The sequence below is a fragment of the Pteropus alecto genome, unplaced genomic scaffold, assembly GCF_000325575.1.
Source record: "Pteropus alecto unplaced genomic scaffold, ASM32557v1 scaffold35, whole genome shotgun sequence".
Classification (NCBI taxonomy): domain Eukaryota; kingdom Metazoa; phylum Chordata; class Mammalia; order Chiroptera; family Pteropodidae; genus Pteropus; species Pteropus alecto.
In genome coordinates, this window is record NW_006437828.1 from 10,659,684 (window position 1) to 10,681,468 (window position 21,785).

The following is a 21,785-nucleotide window of genomic DNA, read 5'->3' on the forward strand; positions in this document are numbered from 1 at the left end:
CTCCCCTAGAGCTGTCAGAGGGAGCGTGGTCCTGCAGGCGCCTCGATTTTGGGCTTCTGGCCTCTCGACTGTGAGGGAATAAATTTCTCTTAAGTAAGCCACCGAGTTGGTGATAATTTCATATGTTAGGAAATCAAAAAGATATCCTAGTTAAGACGTCCTGGGTGACATCTTTCTATTTTTCAAAACAATTTATTCAAATGAAATCATATTTATTGATTTCATCAGAATCTTAGGTAAGAATCAAATACTATCTACAAGCATGAACCATAAAGAGAAAAAGCCACAGTAAATCCAATAAACATAGGTCATTCTGTAGAAATTTTGGTATCCAACATGCTGCTCCTGTATTTACATCTGCAGCCACACACATGGGCACAAACGCGCACGCGCGCGCGCGCACACACACACACACACACACACACACACACACACACACACTTTGATTTGAATTATATGACAGCATCCAGAAGCGCCCACTGAGCCCTGAGCATTATCGCAGCCAGCACCTCCTGGCGGACCGCCTGCCATCCGCTCTACCCAGAGCGGCCTGAGTCCAGACACCTGGGTTTGCATTCAGGGAGGTTGCGGGAGGAAGTCGTGCATGGCGCACCCAGGCCAGCAGGGGGTGTCCCGGGCCTGCAGAAGCGTCTTACAGGCTTTTTGGAGGACTTAGAAAATTCTTCAATTGCTCAGGTTCGCAAGTCTCCATCTCCACGCCTTGATTGCAGCATGAGCAGTTCTTGGATCGATGAGGGGACAATAAATATTTGAAGAGCCTGGGATGGGCGTAGGACAACCTTGTGCCTCTGTTTTCGGCAATGGTGGATCCCAGGTTTTGGGCTACGGAAAATGCAGAGGATGCTCAGGCAGCTGGCAACGTGTTTTCCTGCCTTCGCAGGATGGCAAGCGCAGTTCCAAGGCCCCCGAGTGGAATTAGACATGATTTGGGGGTCCTAGTGAGCCAAGGGGACCTCCCTGGCTGTTCCGGGTCTGCACACCATGGTGCCGACCCCTGGAGGGTACTCGTTCATTTTTCTATAGGCTCAGCCAACCAAAGGACATTCTCCAGCCGGCTTCCTGCCAACACGGCTGGGTACGTGCCTCAGGAGGGACAACGTGCGTTTCAAGATGCTAGTTGCCCCGTGGAGACCAAGGGGAGAAAGGGAGAAGGGCAGCCTCAGGGCGCAGGGCGCAGCAGGTGGGGTTACTGCGTCTTTCAGAGAAAGCCTCAGCAGCAGGCTCTGGTGAGTCGTGCCCAGAGAAACCAAGTTCAGGGTTATGTGACAGTGACCACCCAAGCAATCCGTAATGAGAAGCATGGCGATAAAAATAGTCGTGCACAACGGCAGTAGGTATAGGATGGTGACAATGACATTAACACTAATAGCAAAGCTCAGGAAATAAGAGATTACAGTACAGACTCCCCAAAGCCAATGACAATCCTCATGGAGCGTTCCAGATGCAAAGTCCCAAATCTTCGCAAAGAAAATTATTCTGTAAGGCAAAAGCAAGCAGCTTGATGCAATAAACAATCACCCGGGTCCCTCGAGGGCATGGATGAACTGGAGAACTCGAGGGCACATCCCAGTAGGGTGGCCTAAGGCAAGAGGTAGATGACCCTGTTTCGTGGCCTGCCAACACATGATGCCCATCATTTCACGAATGTAGCCAGCTGGCTCTCTCTTGCTTGGGTGCCATGCAGGAGGCAGACCCGCATCTAGTATTCAGAAGCCATGCCTGTGGCTGACATGAAGTTCCCAGCATTTTCCCAGCTGTCGGCATCCAATCGCCTTTCTGCCATCTCTTCCATCAGACTCCGTGGGTGCCAGAGAGTTTTGTTTACACATCAAGGCATAGGGAGGTTGGAGCAAGACATCAGGATTTCTCCCAGACGTGCAGGGGGCGACAAAGGCCAGCACGGGAGACTTTCAGTGCTTTTTGAAGAACCTAGAAAACTCTGAGGTTGCTGGGGCAGGGGATTGGTTGCCATCCTGTGCCTTTCGGTGCAGCACCAGCTTTTCCTGGAATAAGGAAGGGTCCTCCAAAATCTTCAGGGACTCAGGCTTGCTGAGAATGGCTAATGGTGGTTCCCAGCTCTGAGCTGATGTAGAACATTCTAAACATTCTGGGGGTAAGCAAAAAATCTCTTCAACCTCTCTAGGAAAGCAAGAGCTGTTCCTTGCCTCTCTAGTAGACTTAGAAAACATTTTGGTGACTCTGGCCATCCAAGGACACACTTCCTGGTCTTCTGGTTTGTCACAGATTTATCTAAGTCTTAGAAGGGACTCGTAAATTTTATTAGAGGCTCAGTCAGGTCACGGGAATCCTGGCTGTGTCTCGATTTTTGTCAATATCGGTTCTCAGGCTCCGAGCTGAGGGAGACCATTCTGAGGACACTTGAGCAGTGGGTACCCCTTTCTCTCCTTTCCAGGAAGTCTAGAGCGGTCCCTAGGTTCCCAAGTACACTTAGAAAACGTTGTGTTGTTTTTGGTCGACCAAGGATGCTTTGCAATTGCCCCAGCTTGCTACATGGAAACAGATTCTAGGATGGGGTTCAGGGAGGGGAGAATCCGGCATTGCTCAGGCAATGCCTAAATTGAGGGGAGCAGATTCTGGGTGGAGTGATCCCCAGAGAAGACAGAGCTGCTGGGGAGAGAACTCGAGACTTGTGCGTGGAGTCCCCTCGCCTCCCCATTCACGGCACGCTTCCCGTCCGTAGTCCCTTGGTCCCCTGGCCCCCAGCTCAGCCTTCAGCGCTCACTTTTTAGTGACTATGATGCTGTTCAGAGCTTCACCCCACAGTTTCTCTCCTGTCCGACTTTGTGTTTTCCCTCGAGTTAACGATCATGTGTGTGCCGTTTTGAAGATGCCCGATTTTATATGTGCCTATTTCCAATCCGACCTTACGCTGTCACCCATTGTCTGAATCGCCTCTCAAAGGTTCATTCTCATCGGGTTTGTCTGTCCATTTCATCTTGTAGAACCCGCTCCCAGAGATTCCTGAATTGTCACGCCTGTGACTGTGGCCTTCCTTCTATGCATGCTGCCTACTGCCGCTAAGAGATGTCACTTCGCCACCAGCCTGGGAATTCCTTCGGCAGTGCTTTTTCGAATCGTCTGTTCCTATGTCGTATCAGTTTCCTACTGCTACTGTAACTAATTACCATACACTTTGTGTCTTAAAACAAGAGAAATTAACTTTTTATGGTTCGGGGGGCCTGACGTTCCAAACGAGTCCTATAGGGCTCACGTCAAGGTATCAGCAGGGACAAGCTCCCTCTGGGGCTCTACGTGACCCTGTTTCTTGCCTTTCCCAGTGTCTAGAGCTACATTCCTCAGTCCGTCACCCCTTCCTGCATCATCTAATACCAGCATGTAGCATCTTCTCTCTGTTTTTTGACAAACTGTTTTTGCCTTACCTGATGGAAATACTTTCCTGCATTTTCCACAATGAGCCCTAGTTTTTGTCCTTTATATACCTAATAACTTTGCTGAGTAAAATGCTATGTGGATAAAATATAGAAGGGGTTTCTCTCTTTCAATCAATTCTTTGATTGAAGACTTAACAGACCCCTTGAGAACAGAGACTGTGACTTTTTGTCTACATGTCGGCAACGCCTGGCAGGTGACAAACTCGCCATCCCGGTCATCACTGTCATTCTCCTTCGCCTCCCTTCTGCATCGCTGCCGTGATAGGTAAGCGTTGTTGTGACCTCTACGTCCACTTCCTACAGTTCACTGAACCCCAGGGCCTTCGTTCCTCAGGAAAACAAACACCTGTTTCATTTCAGGGGTAGCACTGTGGCCTGTTCCCCTCAAACACACTTGGCCAGGCCTTTTAGATGTTGGCCTGCTCTCTTTTGTGTTCTAGTCGTTTCTTCAGCCGAGAGCAAGGATTCCAACGTGAGCTGCCACAAGGCTTCCCTGGGCAACGTGGCTAACACTGCAGCCCTTGTTTTTGCCTTGAGTGTACAAGGGCACACTCGAGTTCCGGCCTCAGCTTGAATGTCTGTGAGTAGGTTCCGTCTGAGAAGACCAAGGATTGAAAGGGAACCAGGAGACCAGGAGTTGACATAAAGCCAGAGGAACAGAGTCAGGCCCCAAAGGGCAGCCATGTTGGGTTAGTTTCCTCAGCTCATAGTGACCCTTATAAGTAGATGCCTTCTCTCTGGGTCCACTGAGCTTTGTCCGGCTTCTCTCGCCGGTATCTTAGAATCCCTAACTCTTGGAGAACGTATGCAGAGGAGTTCGGAGACAAAGAATTATTAGGAAAATCCTCCATTTTCCATTACCCAGATCCTATTCAGTCTTAGCGATGAAGCAGAGATGGTTCCAGACACCTGGACAGCCTCTGACTATGTCTCAAGTAAGTCAGCTTTTACTTGACCTCGTATGTGGTTCTCACAGCCAGCAGAGGTCACTCAGGGGTCCTGTGGCTTCTCAGGGCGTGGAGCCTGGGGCCTGTGTCCTGTGCGGGGATTCTCTCAAGCTCCCTGGTTTTCTAAACTTACCAAGGCTTATGTGCCTTTGTTTTCTTACCTGGTGAGACTTGGTTCAAAAACAATAAAATGGCAAAGGAGCACAAAAATAGTTCTCTTGGGCGATGGTGTCCATAGCGACAGACGGAAGAGATCTTCATCTCAGTAAGCAGCTCAGGGGGGCCAGTGGAATGTTTTTGCTTGGGCAATGAGGACATTTAAATACCTCGTGAAAGTTATCCAGGGACGGAGGCATCCCATATGAGCAGAATGGCCTTCCAAGGAGGATGGAGAGTCCTTGCGATTTTGGACGCTCAGTTCTCCAGAATGATGGAGGTAGGCAGTTTAGAATGAGAATCATTGTAAACGGGAACATAAGCTACCGATACGTTGGTGATAAAATGGATCTTTCCGTTTCGGTTCAAGTCAGTAAGACTAGGTTGATGAGCCAATTAGTTTAAGCGGTGACAGAACATTTTGTCTGTTCACATTGATTTTTGTCTCTAGTCAAAATCAATACCCCACCCCACCCCCCACTCCTATTCTGCATCCCACAGGCCTCCGATCGGGCTGTGACCCGCACCACGTTGTGGGTCAGTTTGCAGGACGTGTAACCCTCTTCCCCTCTGAAGCCTGAGCTTCTGATCCTTGAGTTAAGTAAGAAGGTGAGCTGCTCATTCACTTCCTCTCAACGTCCCCTTTTCAAACGGACCAGAGCAGGACGGTGAAATGCCACTGGACCCAAAGGCACCAGTGCTGGTCTGGTGTTCTCATGACCTTCCCTGCGACTCTGTGGGGGTGTGGGACACAGAGCAACTGGCCATCTCCGCACCTCGGGTACTCCTCTGTCCAGTGATCGATAGTTCTCAAACATCACTCTTGGGGAGACCTGATTGGATAAGTTGTAATAATTCGGATTCTTGGTTTAGGAGATTCCAGCATGAAAGGGGCAGAATGGAACTCAGAGCACTGACTTCTAGAAATATCCTAGGGGAACATCATCAATTCAGTTTTGGAAACACTGAGCTCAGTTATCTCCAAGGCTGCTTTGAGCTCTAATATTTTAAGTGTTCAAGTATTCTTATAAATCTCAGTATGAATCTTATATTTAGTCTTGTAGTTGAATCAATGGCATGGTGTGTGGGTGGGGGGTGTGTATGCATGTGTACGCACATGCACACACATGAACATAAAAAGATAGAGCTGTTTCTTATTCCTTGCGATTATAAGTAAACCTTAGGTGATTGGCCATGAGAATTAAGTAGCTTCACAGAGCTACCGACAGTTGAGGACCTGCACTAGAACAATGCCAGCAGGCGAGAAGGGAGCAAATAGATTCACGGTACAATTTGCAAATATTAATGAAGAACTTATGCAGAGGTATGTAATGAGCGAATTGTGTGTGTGTGATTTATGAGGGAAAGTAAGCATTCCCCAGTAAACCATTTTTAACCTGAGTGTCTGAGTAAATGATAGCAACATTTACTAAGACCTAGAATATTAAATGAAAGATCAATCTGAGAGAGAGAGAGTGATACATTTGCAAAAAGGCAAGTTATTTTCCAAGCATCTTTCGTAAATCCATTTAGAAAAGACCAGTAGCCTAGTAAGCTTTAGCAAGACGTCAGAATTGGAAATATTGGGTGGAATTATCAGACCAGCTCCACTCGAGTACAGAGAAACCACATGAGGTAGTTGAAACAGAAGACGTTTAAAGCCAGGAATTGTTTATACAGGTACTGGAAGGTCGAAAGGGCACAGAGGTTAGTAACCATAAGATGGAGGCACCATCTCTGGGCCAGGAGATGCAAAAGGTGAGGAGGGGTCGGGCCAGTGCTCAGAATGTTGCAGCCACTGAAATGCACCTGGAGGCTGGACCCGTGCGTGTGGGACACAGGACGCCGGGGGCCCCGACCTCGGAGCTGGGCGCACCGTATGAATGATGCTTAACTGGTCAGAAGGACCGGGGCTCAGACGAATGAGGTGGAGGCCTCCTGCGGCGGGAGTTGGGCCTTGTGATGATGAGGCGTGGCGGAGAGAGCGGGGTGCGCGGCCGCAGCTCCGTGGGTCCCCGTCCTGCTGAGGGGGCGGGGCCTGGGCCAACCCCCCGCCGCCGCTGGGGCTCAGCTGACCGGAAGCGGAGGCGGGAACAGCGGCCCACCCTCCTCGCCTTCATGTCCCATCCACTGCCAGCGCCTGGCCTTAAAGGCGGCAACAGGAAGCTGGCAGACCAGGGAGTCTGGCCGATGCACTGTGCAGACTCTCTGCACATCGTCCCGGCGTGGAGCACCGAAGTGGCGGGGGCAGAAAAGCGGCAAAACCAACAGCCATGTCACCAGGTGGGAGCTGACACCGCCGGAGTGGGTGGCGCTTTCTAGAGAGAACGCGTCCTGAGAAAGCGGATGAAACGATGGTGGGTGCGACCCCCGCGAAGGGGGGACACACGAGACTGCGTGAAGACGAAGAAGAAAAGTGGCGGGAAGAACCCAGGCCCCTCCCGTGAAGGAGGAGAAAAGCAGAAGCAGGAGGCGGGGCGCGTCCCGACGTGTTCCAGGCCAGGCCGGGCCCGCCAGGCCCGCGGCGGGTCACCGCGCTGGTCCCGGGACCGTTATCGAGAGGCAGGGACTGAGACGCGTCTAAGAGGTCACCCGTCTCTTTATTAAGACAAGGTCCAGTAGCACGAGGAAGGCAGAAGGCATTGCTATAGGTTGGAAGGCAAACGGGGTATGTAAAACAGTGGGGACAGAAAATGGACATGACAGCTCAAGTCATTTGACAATGAGAGAGAGAAAGGAAGAAAAAAGACAGGAAAAGCTTAAACACGTTTAGATTCTCAAAGGCAGTTTGTCTGACCTGAGGCCACTGATAAGAAACTTCTGGAAAAGGAACCTCAGAGTTCCTATGATGGCAGCAGACGCTCATCCACTCATTGACCTCTTGCATAATTTCCAGAACAAAAAACCGAGCAACATAAAGATACATAGCGACATCGGAGCGTTTTTTAAAAACACATTTTTTTAGTTTCTTATTTTAACAGCATTTACAAATTGCCTTGTTCAGGAAATTGTGTGTGTGTGTGTGTGTGTGTGTGTGTGTGTGTGTGTGTAGTGCATATGAGAATTAACTTAATTGAATAGGTAAGGAAATTCTCTAGAGCGGAGTTGAGGGGTCTTTTTCTTTTTTCCTCTTCTGTTCTGGAAGGGTGTGTTATAAACCTTCTGTGATGAGAATGACCTATAAAATATACGTCGCTCTGCCTGAAAGCTGAGACTCTAACTTTAGGCAAGCCAGGGCCGAGGCAAGTCTCAGTTTGCCACCTCTATTGCTCCAAGGGACCAAGCGATCACAGGGTCGCGAAAGGGACTTTGGAACGTGTCCAGTTCTTTTTCTGCAGCTGCTCAAAGGTGGTCCCTCTTCGAGTTGGACTTTGTTGTTCTCTTTTTTACGGACATGCTAAGAACAGAGACCCCAAAGCCAGAAGTCTGCATTTTGGTGTAACTAAACCAGTAACTGTGGGGTCTTCCTGAGGCTGGATCACCATTCCTGTAAGGAGGGGGTGGAATTACATTATCTCGAGGGACCTTGGACTTGACAGGCTGTGATCTGACAAATTCTTAGTGTAGGTGGCCAGAACTTAGACATGGGCCAGTTTCTCTGTGGAATTTGATGCAGTAGATCAGATAGGAAACAGAGGACATTCTAGATAATTCTTGCTGATGGGGGTGGGGGGAGATTTGGGACAGCAGGACAGCCGAGGCGGTCACAGTGTCCAGCAGGCCATGTGCTCTCTGTAAACTAGAATCTGCTCGTGTCACAGAATTTAGACGAGAAAGCCCAAGGCCACGCATCTGTTGGAAGCCAGGACTCAGAACCCAGTTTAAGTGGGTCGCAGTCCGACCTTTCCAATCTACCTGCTTAACCTGTGAATTCACTAACTCACTATCAATCAATAAAATGCTTAATAGACCCTGGACCAGGAACTGCAGATGCACAGGGGAACAAGACACGGTGCCGTCCCTCCAGAAGCTCATGGCCGAGAAAGGACATTTTCCTGTAGCCTCAGAAACCGGATTGTCAGCTGCAGAGAAGCCACCATTGGGAGATCAGAGAGAGAAGACCCGAGAGTCTGGGAGCAGTGGCAGCGGCGAGGTCACAGCCGCCAGGCCATCTTCGCCTCTTCCGTTTTTGTAGCTGCCGCTTGGCATTTAATTGTTTTTCCTCCTTTTGCAGCAAAATGGTGTCAGTTCGGCTCTACAGCCCCCAATCTTATCTTCGAAGGAAAGGCATTGGGCTTCGCAGCGACCATTCATCTTCGCACAAAGCATCTGCCTTTGAATGCCTCCCCTGGCTAAGTAAAGAAAACAATTAGTCTTCAGTGACTCACTCGATAGCATTAGTTACGGGGAAAACAAAATTACGTCGCCCAGGCCCAATTCAGAATTCCTCGTTACCGAAGCTCCTGGAGAGAGAGTATGTGTCTCCAGATCAGAAGAAAAAAAACAGATGTCACCTGAACAGCTGTATCTGAGCTGAGCCCCCAGCACAATCTGTCTATGCAGTTGTCCTTATTTGATACTCACTTGAAACAAACTAACAAACGAACAAATAAGATAAGTTTCCTCTGTCAGCATCATTTCTACAATATAAGAAACAGAATGTTTCTTCCTGGGAGTGAGACAATACGCTTTCCAATTCCAATAAACAATCCTTTCCAATAAATGATTTTTTTCATATCTCTAAATTAATAGTCCCTGGCATGTCACACAAGATAAAGACAGTAGTGTTTACGTTGCAGGCAGATCCATGATGGACAATGTGCACTGTCATATGGCTGTGAAGTTTCACAGTTTTCGTGACAAAGTTAAAAGGAATGTGTCGCTAGCCTGCAACGTAAAGACCGTCGACGGAATAATGTCTCCAGCTCTGGCAAGAGACTAGAGAGGCATAAGCAGCGTGTGTCATTTAGAACAAAGAGGCTAAGCCGAAAAGAGTCAGAATATTTCAATAGGGGAATGACTGGAAAAATGGCGATGTGTGTTCTCAGGAGAAATAGGAAAAAAACTGTCAGTTGCTCTCAAAAGGAGTAGTGTTTATTCTTAGAAAAAAAAAAACTTTAGGGCAAAAAGAGTGTTTATTGGCTGTCATAGATACGAGATATTACCATGTTTAAGAGATATTAGGCTTGTTAATGTCCAAATTAGGGCTCAGATCAATGGAAAGAAATTGTAAGGACTTTGATTTCTGTTCAAAGTGAGGGGACTATTCTTAAACAGTCCAAAGTAGCACCCCAGATATTGTGAGTTACAGATCCCCGAAATTTATCAGACATCTGGACAATCAACCGACATGGAATATGTATAGGTGTTGGATATGCATCAAAAGTCGATTTGGGGCAGATAATATGAACAATAATGACAAGAACAATGATAACAAGTCTATGGAGAGTTAACTCTGTCAGAGCACAGGGCACGTGCCTGGCACTGTTTCTGCAGTTTATGTGAACAGATCGCCAAACCGTCCCCAAGCGGTTATTTTTCTCACTGGCCTTTAGTAATAGAAACCCTGAGTTTTAGCTGGACACACAGATACTTAGCTAAAAGGCATCAGTTCCTGGCTCTCTGTTTCTGTATGGCCCCGTGAATGTAGAAATGAAAGATGTGAGATGCTCTTACCCAACCGAGTTCACTTACTTATTTTCGGATTTTGACGTGAGAAAGAAATTATCTATTTTTTTCAGTCACTCTATTTTAAAGTTTCTTTATTAAAACAAGTTGGCCTCTACTCTAATTAAGATAACAAGTGTATTAGTCTTCAAAATAATTCTATCGTTATTAGCATTTATGGAAAGGAAGCCTCAGCCCCGAGTTCATACAGTTTATAAGGATCGAAACCAAGATCCAGTCTCAGATATTCTGGTATAATAGTCCATGGTTATTACCTCTTGTATGGATCATTAAAATCACTTCCATCTCTGAGATTCTCTGTGGTCCTACTTTGTGCCCACACTGTGCTTACTGTTGGCATCCGATGTGTCTGAGCTGAGTCAGGGGAGTGTCGATGAAAAGAGATGAGGAGGACAGCTTAAAATTTGTTTCCCCAGCCTGGATCCACTGTCTGACCATCAAGGAAAGAGACTGGGGACAGAAGCTCAGTGCCGACGCCACGAGCCAGACTTTGAAATAAATGTGAGGGCATGATTCTTGCCTCTGGGCTTCGCTTCTAGTCTCGGTTGTTTTCAAGACTGCGATGCCAACACCACTTCCCAGAAAGCCTTTCCTGACCCCCCAGGGAGAACCAGGCTTCCACGTCCATGGCTTCTCTCCATACTCCGTATCTTCTATAGCACTTACGAGAACCGCTTCTGTATTAGAGTAATTTGTGCATCTTCTTGTCTCCTCTATTCACTTTGTACTTTTTAAAATTTATCGGATGCCTATTTACTGTTACAGGCAAACTATTTTTGACCAACATAGAAACAATAGACCGATAAACTTCAAGAAAATTAAGGGCAAAGGCCACGCCCTAATTATATTTTTATTTCCAACTTAACTATCTTCGTTATAGTGCCCGCAATGATTTCTCATAAGTGTAGGGCACCCATTCGGTACCTATTGGTTCGTTAGGCCTACTGAGGCTTGATTATGTGATAAATAAATGTAGAAATGCAGGGACCGTGAAGAAAAATGGACAGGTGTTTCGTGATGCATGGACGGCCCCATGCAGAGAGTTTTTATAACAAGAGTGAAGAACAGTCAAGGAGGTAAAGACGTGAAAGTTTCTTAAGAATAGAGTCTCGGCCATATTGAGCAAATAGAGACCACTTCCAAGGACTCAAGGACTTAATAGCAAACTAATCAAGATGTGAGTGGTTTAAATAATGTAACTTTCCATCTGTATGTGAGAGCTAAAAAGAAAGTCCAAAATAACTTGAGGTTAGGAGGTTTGGACAAACGAGCGAGACAGGAAAAAAGAGACTGCTGAGAACCTGTTATCATAGGTTTAGTTCCACTGAGGCTCCAAAGGCTGTACTTTTCTAAATTAACAAGTATTTCTGGAGTTCGTCTCTGAGGTTTCCTCTCATTTTAAAGCAACCGCTTTGGCATTCGCCGAAGCTGGGTGGAAGATTACAAAGGAGGAGAGAGATCCAAATGGAAAGAAATCTGAACTCCTGGGTAGAGTGTTTAAGGAAGTTAACTAGATGCTCCCTGGTTGGAAGTGAGACTTGCATCAGTGAGGTCCCATCATTCTGTGTCTGAGCTCAGGGAGAGCGTTTAGCGACTGGCTCATTCCGAGACCTTTTTAGAACGTTTCCGGCATTTTTCTAAAAGCTGAGCTTTTGTCTCAAAAGACAGACCCTGAGCAGACTGCCATCCTCACATCTACGAGGATTTCCCTCTTACCTGAGAAAATCTGAGCAAGAAGAATGAAGGCGGCAAAAATTAAGGGAAAGGTTCTCATGGCTCTGGGTATCCAGGGAGAAGGAGGAGCAGGAGCTGGAAGTTGGCTGTTTATCAGGAAAGTCGATTAAAACAAGTTCTATGGCTCTGAACGGCAAGTCAACTTTGGTTTGCAATGTCTGTGAAGAACGAAGTATTCTCCACGCTCCATTAAATAACGTGTAGGCAGATGAATCAGATTTTGCCTAAGTAACGTTTATGAGAAAGTAAGGCAGAGAACACTGTCTTCCTGCACGAATGCTCTAGTCGACATCTCTGTCTAGACTTCCCTCATCTCAAGTACCATAAGGTCTACACTATTACTTTGCTTATCTACCGTTTTACACACAACTTACCTGCTTATAAAATTCACTCAGCGGTTTTTGTGCCTTTGTGCCTGGAATAATTGCTTTCTAAAAATTGGCCAATGCAGGGCATTTAGCCTACATGCACCCTCTCATGCTGCAGAAGAAGGATCCCTTTCCCCGGCCCCACAGAGAACAGATATAACAGTGGGGTTGCCCAGGTGCCATACGATGCACACACTTAAGCAGAGACAAAAGAGCATTCTTTGGACTTGAAACAGGAAGATATTCCCATACAAGGTCATCATCCTGGCACAAGCCCCAAACCCATTCTTTTGTAGCTGAGTAGAGGTGACTGCCCTGCCCAACTAAAATGATAAAAGAAAATATGATTAATATTTAATAAATAATATGCCTAAACATTCAACCACTTTCATAAAATGGACCGAGTCATTCAAAAGTTTAACTTACCCAAATCGATAGAAGAAATAGCAGAAAATTTGACTATCTCTGTATCTCTTAAAGAAATTGAATTTTTAATTAGACAAATTATGTCTTCTTCTTGAAATGTAGAAAGATGAAAAGAGCATCTTCCGACCAGACATATACCATAATACAGGCTTGTCGTTAGGTGCATGTATGTTTATTTTGATTATGTCTTCTTGATGGACTGACTCTTTAGTCATTATAAAAAGTTTCTGTTTCTGGTAATAATTTTGTCTTAAAGAATGTTTTGCTAGTTATTAACATAGGCACCAAATCTAAAGTGTGTCTCTTATACGCAGCATATAGTTGAATTTTTAAAAACCCATCTGACAGTCTCTAACTGGAATGTTTAATTGATTTTCATTTAATGTCATAATTGCTATAGTAAGATTTATATCTGCCATTTTGTTACTTGTTTTCTAAATGTTATATCTTTTTTGTTCCTCTATTTGTCCCTTACTGACTTCATTTATGTTAAATAAGATGTTGTCTGACATATGATTTTCATTCCCTTGTTATTTATTTTGCTATAAATTTTTGAGCTATTTTATTAATAACTTGGGGATTTACAATTAATGATAAACAAACTCTATAGTTTGGGTCGATACTAACTTAATTTCAATAGTCGACAAAAACTTTGCTCAATATCAGTGGTCCCCAACCTTTGTGGCACCGGTGACCAGTGCTCCTATGAGAATCTAGTGCCTGAGGGTCTGAGGCGGAGCTGAGGCGGTGATGCTGGCGCTGGGGAGCGGCTGCAGATACAGATGGAGCTTCGCTCGCTCGCCCACCACTCACCTCCTGGTGTGCGGCCCGGTTCCTACCAGGCCATGGACTGGTATTGGTCTGGGGCTTGGGGCTTGGAGACCCCTGTTCTGTATAAACTCATTTGCACCGATAAAAAGAAGTCGAAGAATTCTGAAGTATGAGAGAGGTTCTCTCGTCTCAGCTTTGAAGGAGAAAGCTGCCACTTTATGAAAAAAGCCACAAGGCAGAGACGGCGAGGCAGCCTCTTCTTGCTCAGGACAGCCGCTGGCCAGCACCTGCAAGAGAGCAGCCACCTCAGACCTACGACTGCTAGTGACTGAATTCTCCAGTGGCCACGTGGGTTTGGAAGAGGATCTCTTGCTTCGGATGGGATCAAGGTCCCAGTAAACACTGTGAGTTCTGTCTTACGAAACTCTCAGCAGAGACTCCAGCTGTGCCACGCCCCGGCTTCTGACCCGGAGAAGCGAGAGATGTGTGTGCTGCTTTAAAACACTCAGTTTGTGGTACTTTGGTGCACAGTGAAAGAAATAAACGCAATAGCATTCCCAGGTAAACACACCTCTTTGGGGGAGCACGTTTACGTGTGCTTTCGAGTCTCCTTTGACGGCATCGCTCAGTTTCCTGAATGGTTAGTATTCTGTCTGGTCGATTTGTTACAAATTGGCCTCAGTTCCTCTCCTCCCAGGGCTAAACCCTAAAACCACTTGCCAGCGGGTTCCTTTGTCTAATGGGCCACATTGCGGGGCGTGTCCCTTTAGGATGAGTTCAACCCAGGGAGCTTGCATAGCCTTTCCTTGGTCCACGGGAAGCCCGCCTCTCGTCCTGCCCGATAGCATAAGGACAGCTACTCCCCGATGACTTTTTCTTGCCCTGCCATCCTGTGCAACGCCAGCCAGCGCCCCGTGCCCATATGTCCTTCCTGGTGTGACCGAGCATGAGCGCCAGCGGGCGGCAGGTCGAGCTCTCTTACAGAGCCCTTCGCATAAGAATTGGTGGGAAATTGATGTTTCTCTTTCTCTTCCCCCGGAGGAGCAAGCGGAGTCAGAGTCGCAGTGTGCCAATGAGTTTTCCAAAAAATCCCATGCCCTGCCTTCTCTAGCTTTCCGTTAGTGCCTCGAGTTCGTACGAGGCTAAGTGTTTCAGGTCACGTTTTACGGTCGAGTTCTCTGCCGTTCTCACATTTGTGATCCAGCACCTCAGCTGGGAATGCGGGAGTTGACGACATGTCATGTTTTACCCTCTACCGTTGGGGGATTCCACCCGATCCCATCAATCCTGCTTTACTGACATTTCCCTTCTCGTCTTTGTGAAGGAGCTTGGACAGAAAACCCAGAGCTAAGGAGCAGTAAGAGGAGGTCGGCAGAGGGAGACCATAGCTACGATTTCCAAATGAACGACGCTGCGGTCACACCGAACAGGAGCGTTGTGTAGACGAAGCAGCGTGGAGCGGCTTCTGGAGAAATCCGGCGGCACCAGCGCCTCTTTGTCCTCGCTGATCCCCTCTGACCCGCCCGCCACGCACAAGGTCACCCCTCGGAAGATCAGAGGTCTCCGTGAGTTACCTTGGGCTCCACAGAAATTTACCTTAGAAAGTCATGGGCATCCACTTGATGCCCGACAGGGATGAATTTTCAAGTCACAAGAAGTTAGTAGGGGTTGAGATTTTATTATTCTATGGGAAGAACCGGGTGTCTCGGGGAAGAAGGAGGAATTGGACGGAAAAGTTCTGGAAGGAAGTCAAGCATAGAAGAGCGGAGAAAGGCAGAGGAAGAGAGAAGGAGATTATTTGTGAACGGGTGAGCATCTGCGAGACGTGCCCTCAGTGGCTGCGAGCAAGCCCGCTGACCCTGGATGCGATTCGCGACAATGAGTAAGGTAACAATAGCAATAGCAGGGCGCAAACACTGGTGCGCGCCACCCTGTGACTCAGACATGCGCGTGAATCCTTCTGGAAAAGAGACATTCATTTCGACTTTGAACTCGGGCGGGGTGGAATGGGAAATGAGCGGGGATTCCCTGGTTTCCTGGTCCCCCATAAGCCGTCGACTTGACTCTTACCATCAAAATCTGGGAGGAGGAGCTTCCGTCGGCATATGATTCCTCAGCTCTCCCTTCCCACTGCCCTGGTCTCATGTCTGTGAAAATGACGGAACACGCTAGAATTCAGAAGGGCCACGTCTCATATGTCTTTTGGAGAGTGATTGAACGAATATAAACAGATGTGGCCGTCAAGATGGCCTAAGGGCTGAACCAGCCAGGCGTGAGAGCTGTTCCCACCCCAGGTAGTCCGATAGAGAGAACTTCGCACGAACACCTGCTAAGAACGTGTCGAAACAGACGAGCACGTGAAACAGAGGCGATGCGCCAACCCTGACCTCAGCCGCGGCTGGCACCCCCTCTGTCCTGCGGTTGGAGGGACAGGCTGTGATGTGGAGCCAGAGCAAGGAGCCGTGGGACTGCCCCGTGAGAAGTGGGGACGCTGAAGCAGGGGCTTTGCTATGGCGGGGAGGGAGCAGAGACAGAGCGAGGGAGAAAAACCCCGAGAATCGCCTTCTGGCCCACCTGCCATCCCCCCACCGGGCGCTCTCCTCCACCGAAACCAGCCGGAAGCCAGGAAGCTCAGGGGAAGTCACTGGCAGAGAAGACAAGAAACGGAGCTCGGCACAAAGAGACCAGGGATCGGAGGGTCCGCAGAAACGTTGAGCCTCGAGGATTCAGTGTCACGCGTTAACACGGAGTGACCAAGTTCGAGTCGCTGCTCACAGGACTGGTCATTTTGACCTTCGCTATGTGAAGCCACACTTTTTAGTTCATAAGCACAAGCTATACAATTAACTGCTCACGTCCATCCTATGCTGAATATTTTAAATTATCCTCCATCACTTTCATTCACGGGCAAGAAGAGAAAGGAAATGGGCTCGTGGAGTTAGCTGAGTAGATGTGAGTTGTTCTCTAAATACACCGTAAGCACTAGCATCAAGGAACGAAGACACACTGGTCTACCAAGAAGTGGTATGGATAAAAGTAATTTATTGTATTCTGCAGTTATAACTCCATTAACATTGATGTGGATGCCATTCCCGGGTATCTATTTTGTGAGGATTAGGACATACAGACAGACACACAGAACGTGACAGTAGCGCGTGCACCCTTTATTGGTTCCCAGCTACGACCTTGAAGGAAGAAGGCTCTCTCTAGGTCTCAATTTCTCAAATATCAGTGGGGATCATAAAACACACCTCATGTGATGACCTCGAGTCGGATGAGGAAGGTGTGGGGACAAGTTTAATCAATTATTCAGCACTCAGCAAATACATAGTGATAGCGTCTGACCGACGTCACGGATCCGCTCATGTCTTCGAGCTATTAGGGACATGCGCCTGTCTGGCCTTTCCAGAGATTATCTTAAATAAGCAAAGAAACAAAGCAGCGGACGGACGGAAGGAGGAGGATCCCGAAACTCACTGCGGGGCTTGGCTGAGCCACGTGACTTTTCGCGACCTCCTTCCCACGCCCGGTTCCGCTGGTCTGCACTGCTAGATCCTCCGCCGGCAGCACACGAAGTTCAGCTTGCAACTTCCCACCATCTTCTCCTCTTCCGGGCACCTCCGCCTGCACTTGCCCCGACCCAGCCTGCAGGTCTCGCAAGCAGCGAACTCACCTACGCCAGGAGAGAGCGGCTGACGCGCCTCCCCCAGGACGCTCTGGAAAGGGGGACAAGGTCAAAGGCCGCAGAAAGGGGAGGGTTTGTATTTTTGATTCTAAAGATTATTTTGGAGACCCGGGCCAGATTTTTCAAACAGCTCAGCTTCTTTCCGAAATGGAATGGAGGAGAGCGTTTTTTCAAAGAGCAAGAGAGAGGCGTGGCCTCTGTTCTCCTTGGGTTTGTGAACTTGCCTGGTGTGTCCTGCAGAACTGTGACGATACATACCTGAGGCTGCCAGGAAGGCCGCCAGACCTTAGGTCATGGGAGGGACAGCTTGCGACTTGGAAAGACCCTTGCGAGAGGAGTTGAAAGACTTAGGTTCAGGGTCTGTCTGGGTCTGGCAGTGGCCACGTGTCCTCGAGAAACTGCTTAAGCTCAGCTTTCTCAGCTGTCACAGGGACACGTGACATACAGTTGTCCACGTTTTTCATTGTTTTACTGGCAAAATGGAATCATTTATGTGAGACTATTTTGCCAAATGCAATTTACTCAATTGGCTACTTTCATTGTTACTTTAAGCAGAAGCTTTTTTACACGACCACAAAGAATTTCTCAAGGTAACTTTCGTGGACCAGGTTTGTGGACCAGGCAGGCAACACCTCGGCCATCAAAGAAATCGTTATTTGCTGGTCCGGTTCTCCAGGGACAGCATTTATGTCGTAATCTCTTACTTTCTTTCCTATTACCCACCCTTTTCCAGAGGACTTCAGGACAACCCAGAACCTTCCGGGTTGGTGTCACTGCTATAGACACTGCCCGTGCTCCCACTCAGCTCATTTTTCCATCCTCGGAGGTGACATCAGTCTTCATGCTCTTCATGTCCCCTGCCTCACCACCTGTTCCTCACTCCCAGATGATGCTCAGTGACATACAGGTGATGCTCAGTGACATACCCCGCTGGAGTTGGTTCATTCCTGGGGTTATGTCTGATTGCCCTGACACTGGGTCTCCCGATGTGGCCCACGTAACTGCTGAATACCAACCCCAAGACGGTTGGAGGTCACGCTAGGTGTGGCTTACACTGTGCTGGGATTTGCTGTGTCTGCTGGGGACTGCCTTGTTCGTCCGTTTGCTTCTGCAAAGTCCACCGGTAGAGTCAGATCCACTCCCCCAGCCTTCGCTGTCATTGGCCCAGGTTTATATCACCTTCCTCGTCTCCTTGGTGCCGTGCACGACTGATGATAAGAATTCTGATGGACTCTGGAATGAAGTCCCTGGTGACTGCTATTCTAACCTACTCTGACCGGAAGTGAGGGAGGACAAAACCGAAGCTCTGCTGAGGACACCTTCCCGCTAGCAGCAGATGACGTCGAAAGCTTCCCGATTATGTCTATAAACCAAGAAGCCACGTCCTCCTTCTCCGCCCCGTTGGTCTGATCCCTACAGTACAATTTCATGGCTCCAAGGCCCCTCAGCTCAACTGCTAAACCCCAAGCTCAACCCCGCGTTCACTCCCAGCTCCTAGTTTTATGACTCCCTGTCCCCGCGTTCCCATCCCCTTCCTTGTCCGGGGTCTCCTGTGCTAACACCTGCCCTGTCTTCTCAACTTCCGGAAGCTCCGCCTCTCTTCGTCTGCATTTGCTTCCGCTGAGCTTCGGTGCCTCAGCCTGTCCCATGTCCTGAGCCTTTCGTGACCGAGGCATGAAGGAATCAGCATTTCAGCCTGAGAACCAGCCGGGACACGGAATGCTGTGGGGCCTCGTCTTTGGCATGCGAGGGACTATCTCTAGATGCCTATTGGCTGCAGAACTGGAGCACCCCATTCTCCCACCCATCACCCCGCTAACTCTCTCCGGACATGACGCTGCTGGCGTGGGCATAATGATTATTTACTGCGGCGTCTGCACTTTCCAGGTCGTCTGCGGTCGGACCGTCCATGTCGAGCAGCTTGCTGAGAATATCGCATGCCAGCTCTGCTGGGGAGCATCGCTGGCCACTATTCTCTCTGGCTGAGACCCACAGAATTAAAACTTACGACTCCGGCATCCTGAGTTGGAAGCCTAGCTTACTGCTTACTATTTGTGACCCCCAGGCAAAATTATTTAATATCCCATCTATGTTTCTGCCTCATTACATCTGTAAAATGGTGGGGACACTAGTACCTACCTCCTAGGGACATTCTGAGGACTAAATGACACAATCCACACAGGGTTGTTAACAGGCTGCCCGGTGCACAGCAAGCACGCAGGACTAGCAGCAACCTTAATTATTCTCATTCTGAAATTCCGTCTAAACACTTAAATTTTGTCTGCAGTTACCCAAGAATACTTCTTTCTGGCCTGTTTATAATAGGCCGATGACTCCACAGAGAAAGACAAGTGGGCTGTTCATTAGGAACAGCTGGCTCTTGTGCAACGGCGAAGCATTGTCACCGAACCACCCTCTCTCTTTTATCCGATCCTTCCCGGAGCGGTGGCCCACGTCCCTAACTCACTTTACCGGATTTAGCAGCAGAGTCAGCAAGACAGGAATAAGCATGTTCTCGGGACAATGCTGTCTGGCTGGTACGAGCTTGATCCTGTGACCTCGGCTTAGTGAGAACCAGGAGCTGATGCGAGTAGCCACCGAACCCGAATCCCTACGCCCCAAATTACAGTCCCGTCACGGAGAGAGTGCTCGGTGAAGCGGAAAACCCTAACCCGATGCTGGGACCAGGACTTAAAGAAGATGAGCGTTTAGTGGCATTTCCCCCAATTCCGCTTCCGCCGCCATCTCCATCGCCTCCTCGTCTCCAGAAGCGAGAGAGCGGACAAGCCGACCGAGGTCCTGAGAGCAAAAGCTGACGCGAGGGGTTTAACTCACCTCCTGCGAACGGCTCGGAATACTCTAGTCCCGCCTGGCAGCCTAGATGCAAAGCAAAGTTTGGAAATTAAAACCAAACGCAGGCAATAGCACTTATAAAGCAGTCTCCCCGCACGGCTGTCAGGCACCGTCGTCACCACGGCGGCATCTTCACTTTATTTCTGAAGCCTGACTATCCCAGAAGTGTTTTGTTTGTTGGTTTAAAGAAGAACAGTGTTTGCTTTTAGAAAATACCACCGCGGATTCAAGAAATTCCCATAGGAAGCACCGTGCGGGGCTGACCGGTCCTCTCGATTTTAGGGTGCTGCATGAAAAATCCTCCAATTTTATGCTCTGCCCCATCAAAGTCCACCCCCTCTCCCCCTTTCTCACTTACCTGATGGAAATTGAGCCCAAATGAAGAAAAAGACAAAGACAAAATACAACAACTTCCTGCCTGGGGCCATCGCTGAGGAAGGGTCCAGGACGGAGCTGCGGGGTGTCTTTGAGAGGAAAGAGGCTCCTTTATATTTGAAAGTAACGTGATGTGCTCTCGGTCAGTGAGGTGGATCCATCCGGAAAGCACAGTTACATGCTCCGTTTCTCCGGATCAAGGACGAACGTGACGGGCCGCAGCCCTTGGGCTCCACGAAGCCTCAGAGTTTGGGGGTCTGACAGGGGACCTGCAAGGAACACCAGGCCGGGTGTCGGAAGGCCGGGGGCCACACACAGCTGTGACACACCACCCAGGAGGTGGGAGTACGCTCCTCCGCCCACCGCTCCTGGCTCCGGGGTCCTCGCCTATCAAACAGGCACCAGGACAGTTACCCTGCCGGCCTCTCAGGTCGCGATGAAGACACAAGCGTGTTTTGAACGTCTGAGTGCTCAGAGGCCTGGCAGGAGCTCAGTGTCGTGGACCCTCATGCTCCCGGCTCCCGGCTTCTGCCTGCAGGATGAAGGAGGGACAGCGGTCACTCAGCCGCGTCAGCTCTGAGTCCCTGACCTGCCACGGCGTCACCCACCGGGACACAGTCATAATCACCACGTCCTCTTAATTCATTAAGAAGGTGGGTATCGAAAGTAATGTCCACGTCGCTGCCACGCCCCTCTGAGGAGGTCCCGCCCTGTCACCTCGGCTCCCACGATGCTCTGGGCTCCATCTGGGGGATGAAAACTAGGAGAGTTTACAGATGTAGACGGTCGCCAGACACGTCGGTTTAGTAAGTGTACGACCTTGAGCAACTTGCTTAACTTCTTGAACCTCACGACCCTTGTCTTTCAGATGAGAATGTAATAGGTCCGTCGTTAGGCACTGCCTGGGGCAGCGGATTCACCCAGATGGAGCGTGCGAAGCGCTCATCCGAGGGCCTGGCCACGGGGACCAGCTCCTCGTTCACATCTGTCCACCCAGCTCGGGCCTGACTTCCCTGTGAACTCACAGCGAGCCTGTCCCAGCCTGGGAGACGCGGCCGGGCCGGGGTGGATGTTTGTCTCCCAGCCTTGCCAACGATTCTGCTCCAGGGGCACGAGCTACCTGGCGTGGTGTTGAGCCCAGCGCCTTTCAGCGTTTGGGCCTTTTTAACGACCGGGACCCGCTGGCTTAGTGGCCTAGTGACATTGCGGTCACACAGTCCTGCCCCACCCCACCCCGCCTTGGGGTCGAATGCTCTGTGTTCACCGTGTTGAAGTTCCCAACAATTGTTCCCTGACCATGTGCTCTGTAGTGCGGTCTGGTGGGATGAGGCGCCCCCCATGGCCTGGTGCTCGGCTCCCACGTGTCCCTGCCCCCCTTCCCTCCGGGGGTTCAGGCTTTGAGCGAGGC

The 21,785-nt window shown here is 49.1% G+C and overlaps 2 protein-coding genes across 2 annotated transcripts; both read right to left on the bottom strand.

Moving 5' to 3' along the window:
• Positions 1-8,686: 8,686 nt before the first annotated feature.
• Positions 8,687-14,086, bottom strand: LOC102885836 (beta-defensin 107A-like). Its single transcript, XM_015591798.1, has 3 exons — positions 14,058-14,086; positions 11,882-11,985; positions 8,687-8,829 (listed from the first exon to the last, which is right to left on the bottom strand). The coding sequence occupies exons 1-3, from the start codon at positions 14,084-14,086 to the stop codon at positions 8,687-8,689; spliced, it is 276 nt and encodes a 91-aa protein (XP_015447284.1).
• A 2,926-nt stretch (positions 14,087-17,012) lies between these two features.
• On the bottom strand, positions 17,013-20,430 carry LOC107195871 (beta-defensin 105-like). Its single transcript, XM_015591806.1, has 3 exons — positions 20,361-20,430; positions 19,985-20,026; positions 17,013-17,137 (listed from the first exon to the last, which is right to left on the bottom strand). The coding sequence occupies exons 1-3, from the start codon at positions 20,428-20,430 to the stop codon at positions 17,013-17,015; spliced, it is 237 nt and encodes a 78-aa protein (XP_015447292.1).
• Between the last annotated feature and the right edge of the window lie 1,355 nt (positions 20,431-21,785).

Excerpts from the sequence above, each read along its gene's own strand:
- LOC102885836 (XM_015591798.1), bottom strand. The coding sequence starts at position 14,086 with ATGCCGTCAAAGGAGACTCGAAAGCACAC. Across the intron at positions 11,986-14,057 it reads AAGGAGACTCGAAAGCACAC|CCAACTTCCAGCTCCTGCTC; the intron begins GTAAACGTGCTC and ends CCTGATAAACAG. Across the intron at positions 8,830-11,881 it reads TCTTGCTCAGATTTTCTCAG|CCAGGGGAGGCATTCAAAGG; the intron begins GTAAGAGGGAAA and ends TTCTTTACTTAG.
- LOC107195871 (XM_015591806.1), bottom strand. The coding sequence starts at position 20,430 with ATGGCCCCAGGCAGGAAGTTGTTGTATTTTGTCTTTGTCTTTTTCTTC. Across the intron at positions 20,027-20,360 it reads TTGGGCTCAATTTCCATCAG|GCTGCCAGGCGGGACTAGAG; the intron begins GTAAGTGAGAAA and ends CTTTGCATCTAG. Across the intron at positions 17,138-19,984 it reads TTCCGAGCCGTTCGCAGGAG|GTGAGTTCGCTGCTTGCGAG; the intron begins GTGAGTTAAACC and ends CTCCTGGCGTAG.